The sequence below is a fragment of the Ascaphus truei genome, chromosome 12, assembly GCF_040206685.1.
Source record: "Ascaphus truei isolate aAscTru1 chromosome 12, aAscTru1.hap1, whole genome shotgun sequence".
Taxonomy (NCBI): Eukaryota; Metazoa; Chordata; class Amphibia; order Anura; family Ascaphidae; genus Ascaphus; species Ascaphus truei.
Window position 1 is genome coordinate 50,964,616 of NC_134494.1, and position 15,042 is coordinate 50,979,657.

Sequence of the window (15,042 nt, forward strand, 5' to 3'; positions counted from 1 at the left end):
ACACATCTCTTACAGTTAGAAAAGTGACTAAATCCCTCCACCGTGCAGTAAATAATAATTTCACATATCTCAGACGGGTCTGCAATCCTGTCTTTCCCCATTATCTCAGCATACAATACTTCCACTGCAGCTAGGGATTCTGGGTAATAACACGCACGTGAGCAGTATCACTCTTTACGTCTTATTCATTTTAACATGGAACCCTATACGCCAATGCCTGCCAAATGCACCGCATGTGGTATTTGTATATGCGGTACGCTGTACCGTGGAGGGTTTTTGGCACTTTTTTTTTACCCACCATAAGTTTTAAATGTCTAGTTAAACCCACGTACCTGCTTCACGTTGCACAGCCAGCACCCAGCCTCGCACTAATGAGACCCAAAAGGTTGAAACAGGTGTCTGTGAGTAGGGTTTCAGGCTGTGCACTTCTTTAACCCAGGCTGTGCTGCAAAGCTGTGTAACACGGCAGGCATATGTTTGTAGGGGTCCATGTTAAAATGGATAACAAGTAATGAGTGACACTGCGTGCTCATTTGCATGTCATTACCCAGAATCCCTTGCTGCAGTGGAAGCATTGTATGCTAAGAGATAATGGGGAAAGACAGGGTTGCAGACCTGTCTGAGACGTGCCAATGCACCACAGGCGGTATTTTTATTTGCCATATTACAAGGATGTCTCAGCCAGGTCAGGTTTTTAAATCTCCCATCCCCTAAATAGACAGTGACTAGAGCTGTTCTTTAGCAAACAAATAGCATAGAAAATGTGGGGAATTGTCAAAAAAAAAATCATCAGGATTTAATAAAAAACACAGTTTGTAGCGGTTGCGTTTTTAACACGCAATGTTGCGCAGTTTACATCGCTGTTCTCCTTTATGCTGTAGCATCCCAGATATATCTTCCTGATATTTTGTTGTTGTTCATTTCTTAAGAGAGAAATACTGGGAATCTGACTCGCTGAGAGAAGAAGGCCATGCAAAGATTGAAACTACATGTAATACCCGCACTTCTTTTTAGTGAGAGGACGAAGTGGTTAAATTAAATCTGCGCGTCTTACAGCGTATCATTGATTCCTTGCCCCATCCACTAGCGCCAATGCCAGGCCTAAAACACTTTGGATGCAATGCATTGTGGGGATTGACTTTGGCAGCTCCTGTTGTTATAGACTGTATACACCCCCATGCTAAGGGGCAGTTTGGGGCCTTACAAAGAGCGCAGTCCCCAAACGGCCTCAGGAGCCCACTATCCCGCTTGGGATCTGCCATTAAATTTTTGGGGGGGACGAGCCTCTTGGAGACACCTCTCAAACGCCTAGGGGTTCCAGAACCGCCTGTTGGGAATCACTGACTTAGAAGACCCAGCCCACTTGAAGAAATGTAAACGGAAGGTCTGTGTGACTGCGAATAGGTCTATATAAGGCACTGGTGGTTATTCATTAAACTGCGATAGTCTTGATTAGGGCACCGTTGCACTGAAACACAAGTTACTTTCATGCAATAGTGCTACAATCGGCACTATTGCAGTTATGCAATTCAACATAGGCCTTTGTATGACTAACTGACTATTTGCTTCTGCATGACACTCCCCCAGAACATTGTTCACCGTACAAAGTGGAAGTATTCATCGCCGGAGCACCCAGAGGTTACTGTGATATTAATATTATTATTCGCTCCTATCCAGCGCATGGCCGTTGATTTTAGTATATATCTGTCAAGTTAAATCTGTTGAGGATACGCAGACTGATCACATCCCACCCGGTGTCCTTTGCTGCAGGCTGAACATCTATTTAGCTTTATTATTTTTTCCCCTCTCAGAATCTTCATGGTTTTTAAAAAGAGATTTTACGAAACATAAAATAGTGCTGTATAAATTCCAGTTTTCAGTATCTTTTTACATGTATTTGCATGAGGAATATTTACAAATACTTGGGTTTCATGCACTAGTTGCTTATTGGACATCTGATCTATTTTTCTAAGTCCCTGGAATGCAATGAGTTATGTGCTATGAGGTCACAGGTGATTTATACGGTCCGGCACTTCCAGTTGGGCGTGCAGGGAGACGTTCACCTCAAACCTAGTAAGCCGATTTCCGAGGAGGGACGGCTCCCTGTGATAAACCTGCTTTATGAAACCTGGTGATGCCATTGTCCTACAAGCATGTTTTGTAATATCTCCCTTAAATAAGGCAAGAAGACAAAAGTAACAATAATATTCACCTTAAAGTTTATTTTTAAACTTATTTTTTATTTTCACCATAATATATTTACATAGTAGGCACCACGGATAAATATTGAAGTCCTATGTGTGTGTGTGTGTGTGTGTGTGTGTGTGTATATATATATATATATTTTCCCCCCTAAGGTTAGGCAGGTTCATGGGTTTAACATCAAATTTAGGAATGAATGTTCGGATCTGAGCAAAATTTGAGCTTGTCAGATTATCCGATGATACGGTTTCCGTTGAACGGGTTATCGGATGCCGCATAATACAGTCCGCTTGACGCATTATCTGATGTCGAAACCGCTTATTCGCCGCGGATCAACATGGACCCGCAATCCAATGGTTCGTTATCCGATGGCGGTTTACGGGACGCATTACGACGGATAAGCGAGGACCGTATGTATGTATGTATATAATCCACAGAAGCAGCCGGCACTCCACTTGCAAGTAGAAAAAATTGGGTGCTTGTCCCATAAAGCAATAATAAACCATACGATACCGTTTGAAGCACGAGATCAGGAGACAGCACTCTGGTAAGTTTGAACACAAGTTTTTGTATTGAAAAAGACACATAAACCGACGTTTCGGTCCCCCAGTGGGACCTTCCTCAAGGTGGTGCCACCCACTGGGGGACCGAAACGTCAGTTTGTGTCTTTTTCAATACAAAAACTTGTGATCAAACTTACCAGAGTGCTGTCTCCTGATCTCGAGCTTCAAACGGTATTGTATGGTGTATGGTGTATGTATGTATGTGTGTGTATGTATGTATTGCTGTCGACATTTTGTTTCTTAAAAAGTTCGTTTTGAAAATGTTGTAAAAAGATTCCTACTTATGAGAGCAAAAAATTTAAATAAGTAAAAATACCCGAAACCAAAAAAAGAATCAAGTTTTTTTTTCTTATTAAAGAACTTAAACCAGGGCCACCAGCAGGGGGTGGGATACCTGGGACAACTGTCTCGGGCACGGCGGAGGGTGCCCGGGCCTCCCTCACTCCGAATGGGGCAGAAATAACCCTCCATCTTCTCCCTCCCCCAAGTGAAAGCAAACCTACCCTCCTCCCTGCTCGACAACTTGGCCCAGATCGATACGTCAGTCCTGGGCTTTGAAAAGCCTGTTCGTGGGCTGGAGAACACCAATGCGAGTGCCCACTGTTAATATTTTAACAACCCAGTCCGAGCAATACATTGCAGGTACCCCCGGCTCTGAAAGGTTAAGACAAGCATATAGATTCTATGTAAAAAGATTGCAGTCGCATGACCTTGTCATCAAGTTAAAATATATATCTGCATTATAGAGCCACATTTGCACAAAGCAATTTGAACCTGTGTTTTGTGATGGTATCTTATAAAATCTGTTTTAAAAAGACACGATTAATGGAAGTTTAAATTGAGTAAAAAGGTTGTATAAAAGTTAGAGCTCTGGCTAAAAATACTCTTCCAAATGCATATTTTAAATAATTTTGTAAGCAAGTGTGATTATCAAAAAGTTTTCAAATTCTAGTACATAGTTTTGACTGTTATTTCTTGTCATATAGCACTGCCATCTTACTTGAGATGTACATAGAATTTACGGCACAATAAATCCGTGTGCTAAAGAGCTTACAATCTAATTTTGACATGCCTTAGGGCCTAGGCTCATTGAGGTTAGGAAACTTGCCCAAGGTCTCAAGGACCTGGCAGCGAGGGCAACCCCCCTCCACCAAAAAGCCCCAGTCCCCGTTGAAATAAATGTTTTTTTTCTCCTTTGATAGTGCAGTATTTTTGCATTAGTTTTATCCCACTTTGGCAGGTGGAGGCTTTGTTGAATGATCCCCATAGAGTTTGAGCATTATAAGACCGATGCGGTTTGCACTAAGCCTCCCCCTTTTCACTTCAACCTGATATATTATAGGACTGCTTATGACTTCAGTTCCTCCTGCAACTGGTCAATAAGATATTCCCCAAAGCTGCTTTTGCCATCTTGGGTGCACTGGAGTCTCCGGGCGTTGGTGAGGAGATCTCCCGTTAGTTTGACCTTCTTTACCTTTGGTTCAATGAACTGCTTCTTGATGGTGCTGGCACTGTGTGGGTCTGAATAGTCCATACTTAAGTTGTAAAGTTCCTGGAGATACCCCAACATGATCTTCCACTGACCCAGTGCTGTGTCTAACGCACCCATCACATTACTTACATGTTCACTGCTGGGTTTCTGAAAAGATAACAAAAGTAAAAAAAACCAAGTGTCAATAAAAAGCAACTTGCGTGATGTGCGTCATTGCATGAAAGCAACACTTTTGTGCAGAGGTTGATACCTTTATATTGGGCCAACGTAGCAGTTTTATGCCAATATACATTTCCGCACACAACTGTTGAAATGAATGGTAATTATTTCTGCATATGTTCATACTATTTAAAGTGTTTCCCAGGCCCACTAGAACTAGTACATTGGGTGAAATCATCACAGAGAGGCACAGTCAGATACAGGTAGCGGGTGGCCCCAGTTTTATTTTCCATGCTCTTGTTAAATTACTTTGAGCTATTTTTTTTTATAAAGCATCAGATTAGTGTATGGCAATGTTTAAATTAAGAGGGGGCCTAATTTCAATTCCGGCTACAATTATGGGAGACGGGTGCAACTAAGGGGGAGTAGTGAAACATACACAAAAAGAACAGAACTCTATATAGAACCTGCTAACTATGAACATAAAAATAATACAACTCTAATTCCAAATTGATCATTAATAAAAATGTTAAAAAGCTGAACTGAGTGCCAGCTCTCCAATATTAGATGTGTCAATAGAGCCTAGGTCACTATAGAACTATAGACTAGCAGTCGTTGTATACATGTTGACTATTCTGTCTCTATAAAAAGGTGTGTGTGTATACAGAATATACATACATACATACATACATACATAACTTCTGTATCATTTGTTAATTTAATCAGGCTCTTGTTGAAACTTGGAATCTGAATCGCCAATAAATTACCACTGTTTGTATTCTTTCTCTTAGGGTGCACTGAGAATCCCCCAAAACGAAAAGAGAATTTGGGATGGGAGGGGTGGGGGGTGGTGTAACTAAAACATTGTAGTGATATGAGTTGCATTGGAATTTCTGACAAACATATTTTAAAACGGTACTAGGATAATTGAAATGGAAGGAGAGATGCTCCCTGATGGAATGGTATTTATAAGCGATGCCACATTGTTACTGTTTAGCTCAAACTGAGACAAGTTCATTACATCAGTAAACAGTATTGCTGGTGAATACTCTGCCTATGCCAAACACTGGGATACTAACTCATAACTGAGAAGGACAAGTAGAGAGAAGGCATGGCAGGCAGAGAAACTGTTCCTTAATCCAATGGGGACTTCAATGTCCCACATCACACCTCTAAACTCCGCAGACATACCGGCACCCCCTACAGAGGTTGGTACCTCAGGAAGCAGGGGGTCCCCGGAGCGGAAATGAATGGGGTTCAGCTCTGGAGACCCCCCACTTCAAACCTGTAATAAAATATATGTGTATACATTTAAAGCAAAGTTAACCCGTATTGCTGCTTTAATGTAGTGTGCACATCTAAAGACGTATTGAAGGTGCCACAGTGCCTTAAACGCACCAAAGCCTACACTGCCGAGACATGTGGTAGCATTGAGCAATTTCCTGCAGCTGCACTGTAAAGGACTTTGTCTGTGATTAGGACCATTTTTACATTAACCTATAAACTAGATCATGACCCTGATCCCGACAAGGTTATCTATGTCCTATTCATTTCCAAACGGAGTGTATTCACATGTGATTGCAAAGGTCTTCGCTATCCCTCAAGCCTGGTGTGGTTGGGCCGGTGCTCCGCGAGTTTGGAGAACATCTAAATTAGGACATTCCATCTTAAAGCTAGGTCCCCGGTGGCCACGGCTACGTGCACGACAGCGCGCGCGCACACATGGTACAGCCTTCTATGGAGCAGGCCCCAGTCGGCGTGTGTGCGCGCACAAGCCACGATGTGCAACCGCCTTGGCCAAAAGATAAGATTTTTGTCTCTTGGCGCAGCGGCCGAGCATTGGCCACATCTCAGCGTCGGCTTAACCAATGAGGGCGAACCAGCCGCGTGACGTCCTGGCTGCGCCCCCGCGTCGCGATCTCCTGCAGCTCAACCACAGACCGCAGATCGTGGCTTCCACCCGTGCACGCGCCGCCAGGCGCGCGTGCAGAAGTGAACACTGGGGCCGTAGCCAAAGACTGCGCTTATAGTGCCTGGCGACGGCAACGCAACGTCGCTCCAAAACAAATCCATTGACTCCGTCGCAAAAGCGACGGTGACTGAGCGACCAAAAATTTTGAAGCCGGGTAAATTTGATTTTTTAGAGACAGTCACAACATGTGACGGTCTCTAAAACAGAGAGCGCTGCCCACCCCCTTCGTGACGTCACTGGCCTTGTTGCCAGCGACGTCGCTTAAAACTAAAGTTTAACTTTTGCTAGTGGCGACTGCGACGGGTGAAAGGTGCCTAAAGGTGCAGCTCACCACTGTGCTCTCTAATCGTCTCACTTTTTTGTTTACATACGTGGGAAGCAGGGAGTTCCCAGGGCAGAGAAACGTCAATTTCATCTTCGGGTAATGCCTGGTTCCCGAGATACACGCCTATAAAGCTAGCAACGACACTGTCACATATTTAAATCCCCCTTCCTCTCGCGGGCTAATGGGATGCCGAGATAAATGATGTTGCTGCTTCCCATTGGATTACGGAACGAGGGCGCTTTAAACCAGCATTTCCTTTCCCTAGAGGGGACGGTACCCGCACTACCTTTACAGGTATGTGTTCCGGGAACCAGGGGAAATGTACGTAGTTCAGCTCCGGGGATCCTGTGCTTCCCATGCATATAAAAGAAAATAATACAACGGGGGGACTCCTTTAAGGCCATCTCCAGATAACTGTGATTCTAATAAGGTACCAACACAGATTGTAAGCAATATGCATAGGATTTAAATGGTTGAGTTTTACATATCCATTCCTAACAGTTAACATTATGTAGTCATGGAGCAATTAAATTGTTCTGGAAAGGTTCACTTTTAATTTAATTAAGAGGTTCCCAACATGTGGGTAAATGTAAGCGATGTGTTCACAGAAAATGCTTACCCATTATCTGAAAGAAAAGTCTAACCGTGTGTTTAGCAATCATGTAGTTTAGGACTACGGGATTATAGTTTTTGTATAAACCGGTCATGTTACATCCAGATAATCAGCTATTTCTTTGTTACTGCATAATGTTATTATAATTGTGCAGAGAGAAAAGAATGACGTTCCAGAACTAGGTCAAACATGAAAAATAATAATAATAAGGCTGTATGTTCAATGCAATCATTAAGAACCATGTTTGGAGATTCCCTGTAATGTTTTCTCCTTTTTTTGTACATTTAAACAATAAACACAAATTCCATGATAAGATATTTAAAAAACATTTAGAATAGACATGTAGGCAGAAATTCGGAAATCTCTACTGCACACTGCATTATTCAGTTTACTTCGAAAATCTATAACTTCACCGATAGAAATCTTGAATTCTATATACAACTTTGAGCCGTCGGATGCATATTTTTAGGACGCTCTGTAAAAACAATAGTTGTTCACAAACGTGCAGTAGTTCTTTGTGGATGGCTGATAATGCAGAAAGCGCTAAAATGCCTGAGACCAGGAGTGCCCAACTCCAGTCCCCAAGCCCTCCCTGTCCCAAACAGGCCAGGTTTGCAGCATATCCAAGCTTCAGCACAGGTGACTCGGTCTTCAACAGCCTCTGATTGAGCCATCTGTGCTGAAGCAGGGATATCCTGACAACCTGACCTGTTGGGTGGGAGGGGGAGGGGGGTTTGAGGACTGGAGTTGAGCACCCATTCCTTAGACAAGTCTATACAATTTGGGCCCATCTCCACACCCCTTTTTACCTGGATAGTTTTTGAACAGTAGAAACCGCCACGGTCCTGCAAATATGTTAGCAAAGCCTCTGCTGCATCCTGCTCTTCTTTTGCCTGTGCGAGGAAGAACTTTGAAACCTGGGGAAGTGCCACGTTCGCTTGGTCAAAGATTTCAGCCTACAGTAAAAAACAAACAAAACCAATAAGAAATAATAATTCGAAGAGACGTTCTATCTACAAAGCGCTAGAAAGATAACGACAGGAGAGCCAGTTCCCAGACATGTAAACCATCTCAAATCCTTAGAGACGCTATTTTTCATAAACCGTACACAAAAGGGAAGCGGCCCTTTGCTATTTCCGGGTATATGCTGTCTGGAACATAACCTCCTCCAGTCACCGTCTCTGGCGGCGTGTCTCTGGGTCGTCAGCTCCAAGGCGCTGGATCGTAGCCTCAGCACAGGGACTCCTCTGTACTGCCTTTGTTCGTCTGATGGTATGGCGATTCAAGACACCAGCTCCAAACACACCATGTGCGGCTCCTTCACAGAAAACCCGTCTCCTCCACCGGATTGAGAACCACTGCCCTGCCTGGTTCTCCCCACACAGACCACAACCGGCAAAACACACTTTTTCCGTGATTGTCGGTTTGGCGCCAAATTCAAACAGCACACCAGTAGTTGCAAACAGGTCACAGGTAAATGTAGTGCTTACAGGGTTCAGGCTCCTCACCCTACGCTATGCAAAATGGTGCGCCGTGCTGGTGCTGTCTTTAAAAGTTCTGCCTATTTTTCTTCTCACCCTACGCGTTTCACTAATTCTGTTTTCCTCAGAAGTACACATTAGAAGTAGTTTCTTGCAAGTGCATCTGGCTGTACAGGCGGTTATCCCCGATTATCTGCCAAAATCCGTCCCGCAAACACCCGTCGGAGTGCGGATCCAATGTTAGTCCGCGGCGGAGAGCGTTGGATAAAACATCCCGACGTCGGCTAATGCGCATTATCTGGCATCGGATACTCTGTTCGATGGACAATGGACCGTCATAACGAGGACCACCTGTATTTATAAATAGTCTCGATTATAGGTTTGTCTGCTACGTAAGGTGCAATATAAATCTTCCAAGGAAGGAACAGAGCAGCACCCCAGAGGTCTTATACAAAATTGGCAATTCACTTCAATAAACTGCCAATTTGTTCAGGACCCCTGGAGTGCTGCTCTGCTCCTTCCTTGGAAGATTTATAGTGCTGCTGATTGCGCTATTCGGCGCGGGCGTGTACTCGAGGCGCTTCCTGCTGCAGTTTCCAGAGAGTGCACCTTCACTTTTCTACCTTGCTGTTACGTAAAGTGGCAATATGTCAGAATGATAAAAAAATAATCATCCTTGGGCAATAAAGGAAAGAACATTTTCCTGCGTTTATGCCACATGAATACACCCCTACTCCACAGATGTCACAAGCCACAAGTTATGCAATTTCCTTCACTGTCTGCAACCCTGCTTTTCGCCATTATCACCTATCATACAGTGCTTCCACTTCGGCAAGGGATTCTGGGAAATTACATGCAAATGAGCACACAGTGTGTGTGTGTGTGTGTGTGTGTGTATATCTATCTACATTATGTTTAAATACATATAAACAAAATATACAAACAAGGAGTTAAATATATGCAACTATTGTACACAAACACAGTATTGAGGTGAACTTGAGTATACAGTATATGTACACAGCATATCATCATATCATCAGCATAGCATACCATTATTTATGAATAAAGATACAAAACATGTGGATGTAGATTAAATAAATATTAAAATTCTGCTAAAGACCCCAGTGGAATTGTATCTAAAAAACAAAACAACAACTCTTCATAAATATGAATTAGAACATGGTACACTTTAATGTAATATAAATATAAACCCACAAATCTTTTTGGAGGAAAAAAAAAAAAATGAAAACACAAGTAGAAAGTGTAAATGCTCTAGTAGTGTATACCATTATATACACTTTTTTTTATTTAATGCGTTCTAACTCGAGTCACTTATCAATACCGATGCAATGCAAGTTCATAAACAGCACCACGTTTTGCTGCCGTGTTACTGTCACTGCATCAGGGGGGGCCTTCTATCTACCCCCCCCCCCCCCCCCCCCGCGCTGATGGACTGGGGCACAGGGGAGGGGGTCGCGAGGCCGCCTGATGATTGAGCGGGAAGGGTCGCGAGGCCGCCTGATGATTGAGCGGGAAGGGTCGCGAGGCTGCCCTCGCGCCCGTGCCGCCGCACACTGCCCTCGCGCCGGCGCGAGCCGCCCCTTACCAACGCTTGCAGCTTGTAGGAGAGTTCCAGCAGGGCGCTGGTGACGCCACACAGGCCTTCCTCCAGCAGCGGCGGGAAGTTCTGCCTCACCCCGCTGGCCGCGTTGATGCGGTGGCCCCCGCCGCAGCTGGGGAGGGCGGTTTTCAGACGCTTCTCCCGGGGCCCGGCCATGCTGGGGTGTATCTCACGGGAGAGAGAGGGGCAGGATGTTAGGCGGTGCAGCAGCAGCAGCTCCCCGTGCAGAGTGCTGCTGGCACAGATTAGGGAGGGGCTGGGCTCCAGCCGCCTGAGCAGAAGCACAAAGTTTCGCGGTTGGGACGTACTGATTCAGCAGAGCAAACGTTATTAGATGTGACTGCATGCTTCGGGGCAGAATATCTGCACCGTGTCTTTCATCAGCAAAAAGTCCCATGGAAACGGGGGAGAGGTTTTTCTTTGATGCAGTTGTTAGGTTGGGTTCAGGGTGAAGACTACGCGACGTGCGGGGTGAAGACTACGCGACGTGCGGGGTGAAGACTACGCGACGCGACAATTTCAGTTTGTTCGGTGGGAGTTTTTCCAACTGAAAACTAAACCCGGCGGCAAAGTACAGCGTTGACGCTGCTACATTTTGTCGCCACAACCGAAATGGCATTTTCGGGCTGCACGCCGCGACCCAACTCCTGCAGCCAAGGCACATATCGCTGGGCTGCAGGAGCGCGCGGCGGAGGCGCTCACGGCTGTAGTTTCTACCCTGAACTCAGCCTTATCCTGCCCCAGAATTGCTTCCCTTTTGCCTTGATACATATTCCCACTCACTGCAGGGTCCTGTGCAGTCTGCAATGCTAAAGGCTGCAAACATCAGCACCTGATTTATACAATCAGTCTCACTGTGTGTCATCTGTGTGACGCATTTCTTCTATATGGCTGCATCCATACAGCCTTCGCCCACGCAGAGGCGTGCGCGTCCTGTTTTAGGCCATGCTTGATGCGCCGTTGGAGGGCGTGTCTAGGTGCGTGCCTGTGACATGACAGAGCTGGTTCGCCCTCACGGCGAGAAATCCGTTTCAACGGATTCCTCGCGCAACGCGCGAGCCCCCTCCTGCTGTCGCGCGGTCTATGGGCGCGATCAATGCCTTAAGACAATGTGATCGCGCGGACGCCTCTGCACGGTCTTCGGCAGCATGGACTTACACTAAAGGTGGTACTGATGTTGCAGTGGGACAAAGTGATTAAAAAAAAACATCAGTGGTACAGTGACTTCTATTTCTGAAAGTCTCCCTGCTGCAAAATAGGGAAAAAAACAGCCACATTCACCCATGAAAACCATGGGAGTTTTTCCTTTGATAAGTCTGGTGCAACTATTTTGCAGCCAGGAGACTTTAGTATGCAACGGTATTTCCTCCACCCGATGGGAGATTCTGCCATTACAGAGTGTGTGGTGCATGCTACCTGTTGATAAGCAGGAGGGCTGAGTCGTCCGCCGATGGTAGTGGGGACACAGGACAGTTTTCCGGGTACATACTCCACATGGTACTCTAGCAGTGCAGCGCCTCCATTTGCCATAGGCTTTAGATGTATGGAGGCTATCTCCTACGGTAGAAATACTCCCTCTCCTTACAACAGTAAGATCACACACCAGGCAGGAGGTACAGTATATGAACAGGAACAGTTTTATTGGGTCAGCACTCACAACATGGCAGTGGCCTGCCCAATTACAGTCTGAGTCGGCTACCCAGCTGTAGGATGGTCCCTGGACAACCACTACGGGTTAAGGGACCCCGCAGCTGTCCTGGCTCTTCCTTACCCCTCTAGCAGAGACAGAGGTAAGGTCCACACACACTCTCCCCCAAGGGGAAGAGGAACAGAGAAGGCCCAATGCTCAGGCACTTCTGTGTCACCTGCCTCTCTCAAGTGGGGAGAGGCACTCCTGAATTTGGGCGGCAATCCCCAGTACAGCCAGGAGGAGGGCACCAGGTCTGATCCAGGATTGGATAAACTCAGGCCTAGTTCCACCTCCTCCCCATGTCACTAAAGGGTACTTACTGCAGGGAGTGGGGAAAAACCCATGGTTACTACTGGCAGGCCTGCTCTTACCAGGGCTTACCGCCAGTGAGGGCAGACTGGCAGCCAGAAACCAGAAAATAACCCCCTTTAAATGCATTTAACACGGGGAAAGTTATGTTGACCATATTTTTTAAAGCGTTATACAATATGATTATGAAGAAGAAAGGGCTGTAAATATTAAAAATGCAGTACTATCACATCTCAACTGTTGGTTGTGTATAAGAGACTGATCATTTAATCTAAGCATTATGAAATCCAAAACAGGTGGCATAAAGGGTTTATTTCTCAAAAAATTCCTGTGTGCAAAACAATTGATAATTCTGCTGGGTTTTTTTGTGGGAAGTCAAAATATTCAGTTAGATTACAAGAAAGAAATAATGTTGAAAAAATAGTCTAGCCCAAAAATGTATACACAGAATACTCACAAACGTGAGGTAGGATACAGACACATAAAGGTATCTTTACGAACTGGTGTCAGTCTGTCAAGTGTGTTGTTGCCAGAGGAGTGTGGTTCGTCTTATGCTACTAAGAAAATGTACAATATAAAACAGCATCTCAATTGTAGATCAAACTTTGTAATATATCTCATTGAGTGCAGTTGCGGTCTTCAATATGTGGGGAAAACTATTCGCCCATTGAAGACACGTATACTGGAACATATTGGAAACATTAGGAGGAAACTCACTACTCATAGTGTTTCCAATCATTTCCTGCTTAAGCATAACTCAGACCCAATAGGGTTAACCTTTAAGGCCATAGAACAAGTTATGCCACATTGGAGGGGTGGCAATAGACATTCAGCTCTTTTAAAGAGAGAATCCTTCTGGATGTTCGAATTAAATACCATGTCCCCCTCGGGCCTTAATTTAGAATTTGACATCAAACCTTTTTTATAAGTTTTTATATATATTTTTATAAATTTTATAAGTTCAATCTTATATTTCCTGCATTAACCATTTGTTTCTATCTATTCCCCCCCCAGGATATTTTATATACTATATATTTTTATTTTTTTGATCAACTGCATTAAAGATAGATCATATGATCACTAGAAATTAGGATTAGTTTGAGTGTTTTATTATAGGTTTTTTGAACTCTGCATATGTCAGATACAGAGGTTAACCAAAATGTGTATTCTCCCATGTATTGTCCAACACATGTGGCAATTTAATACCTCTATTTTTAATGCCAACACTATTATGCACTAAGTACTTTAAAGATTATCACTAAGATATATCTGACTAAATTGGATAGGATGTATTTTAGACATCATGCTCATGTGTTACATAATTGTTCATGCTTATATATACGACTTGGCCAGTTTACATATCCTGGTATTATATAATGTTTATGCATAAGTTAGATATGGCAAGGGTTTTTGAGCGATCGCGATCTGCAGAACACATTTGCCCAATATATAAACGGATAGGTATTCAGCATTAAAGTCTATCTGACTGCCCTGCATGATCGCGTGTTCAATCACTCAAGCTATACATCAGAGAAGTTATCTGAGCCATTGTAAAGTGTCTACCAGCTTTTTTCAGTTAATTAATTTAATGCCAATTAGAGGGTGTATATATACTAGCTACACTGCTCACAACGTCACTCCTGAGGACGCCTAGGATAGGTGAAACGCGTAGAGTGACGCTGTCTCTACCCACCGGAAGCCTCGGATGCTGATGACGTCACTTCCGGTCGCTGACACGCACCCGTGACACGCACAGCAGAGAAGGAGAAAAATCCGAGAGAGAGATTCCATCCGGTGGCAGCACAGAGCGAAATTTGCAGAGATCATTGAGATCTAAAATGCTGTTTTTTTATCTTGCACCATGTGAGTAGATTGGAATATAACTACTTCATTTATTAAATTGTCATACAGTCTACGCTATGTCCAGTGTTTTCCTACCCTAAGGTCAGCTGAGAACCACACTCCTCTGGCAACAACACACTTGACAGACTGACACCAGTTCGTAAAGATACCTTTATGTGTCTGTATCCTACCTCACGTTTGTGAGTATTCTGTGTATACATTTTTGGGCTAGACTATTTTTTCAACATTGTTTGCACAATATTGCACCATAAGCATTTTTTATGTGTTCCCACATGGTATGCGCTTCCTGATGATCCACTTGCCACTTCTTCAAACGAGGATTGAGAAAGAAATCCTACACCAGGTCACAGCTGCAATCAACCATTGTGTTTGTTTAAGTATCACTTTATCACTATTTTATTGATTATATCACTGTCTATTGTAAATGTATATGAGCGCCATTTTTGGTTAAACACCCCACGTACACCAAGAAAGAAATAATACATTTGTTTATTTTTTTCCTTAGTTTTGCAGCTTGGAGACCAATACATATTCACAAAAATTGTGGAGCAAAAAAAAAAAAATGACATTTAAGAAATTACAGAAATTAATACATGTATTATGGTCAACCGTGATTTTTTTTACTGCAACTTTGTATGAAAAAATCTTGTGGTTTCATCAGATGTAAAAAAATATCTTTATCTAGTCTCATTTGATTGATATTATTAGATGTGGAGGTTTATGAAAGTGTAGGACCCGGCCATGGCTTTGTC

The 15,042-nt window shown here is 43.9% G+C and overlaps 1 protein-coding gene across 1 annotated transcript; it reads right to left on the bottom strand.

Annotated features, from left to right (window-relative positions):
* Window positions 1–3,555: 3,555 nt before the first annotated feature.
* Window positions 3,556–10,697, bottom strand: LOC142464264 (ferritin light chain-like). The gene is made up of 3 exons (XM_075567698.1): window positions 10,414–10,697; window positions 8,136–8,282; window positions 3,556–4,404 (listed from the first exon to the last, which is right to left on the bottom strand). Exons 1-3 carry the CDS (start codon window positions 10,582–10,584, stop codon window positions 4,114–4,116), a joined length of 609 nt encoding a protein of 202 aa, XP_075423813.1. The 5' UTR covers window positions 10,585–10,697; the 3' UTR covers window positions 3,556–4,113.
* Between the last annotated feature and the right edge of the window lie 4,345 nt (window positions 10,698–15,042).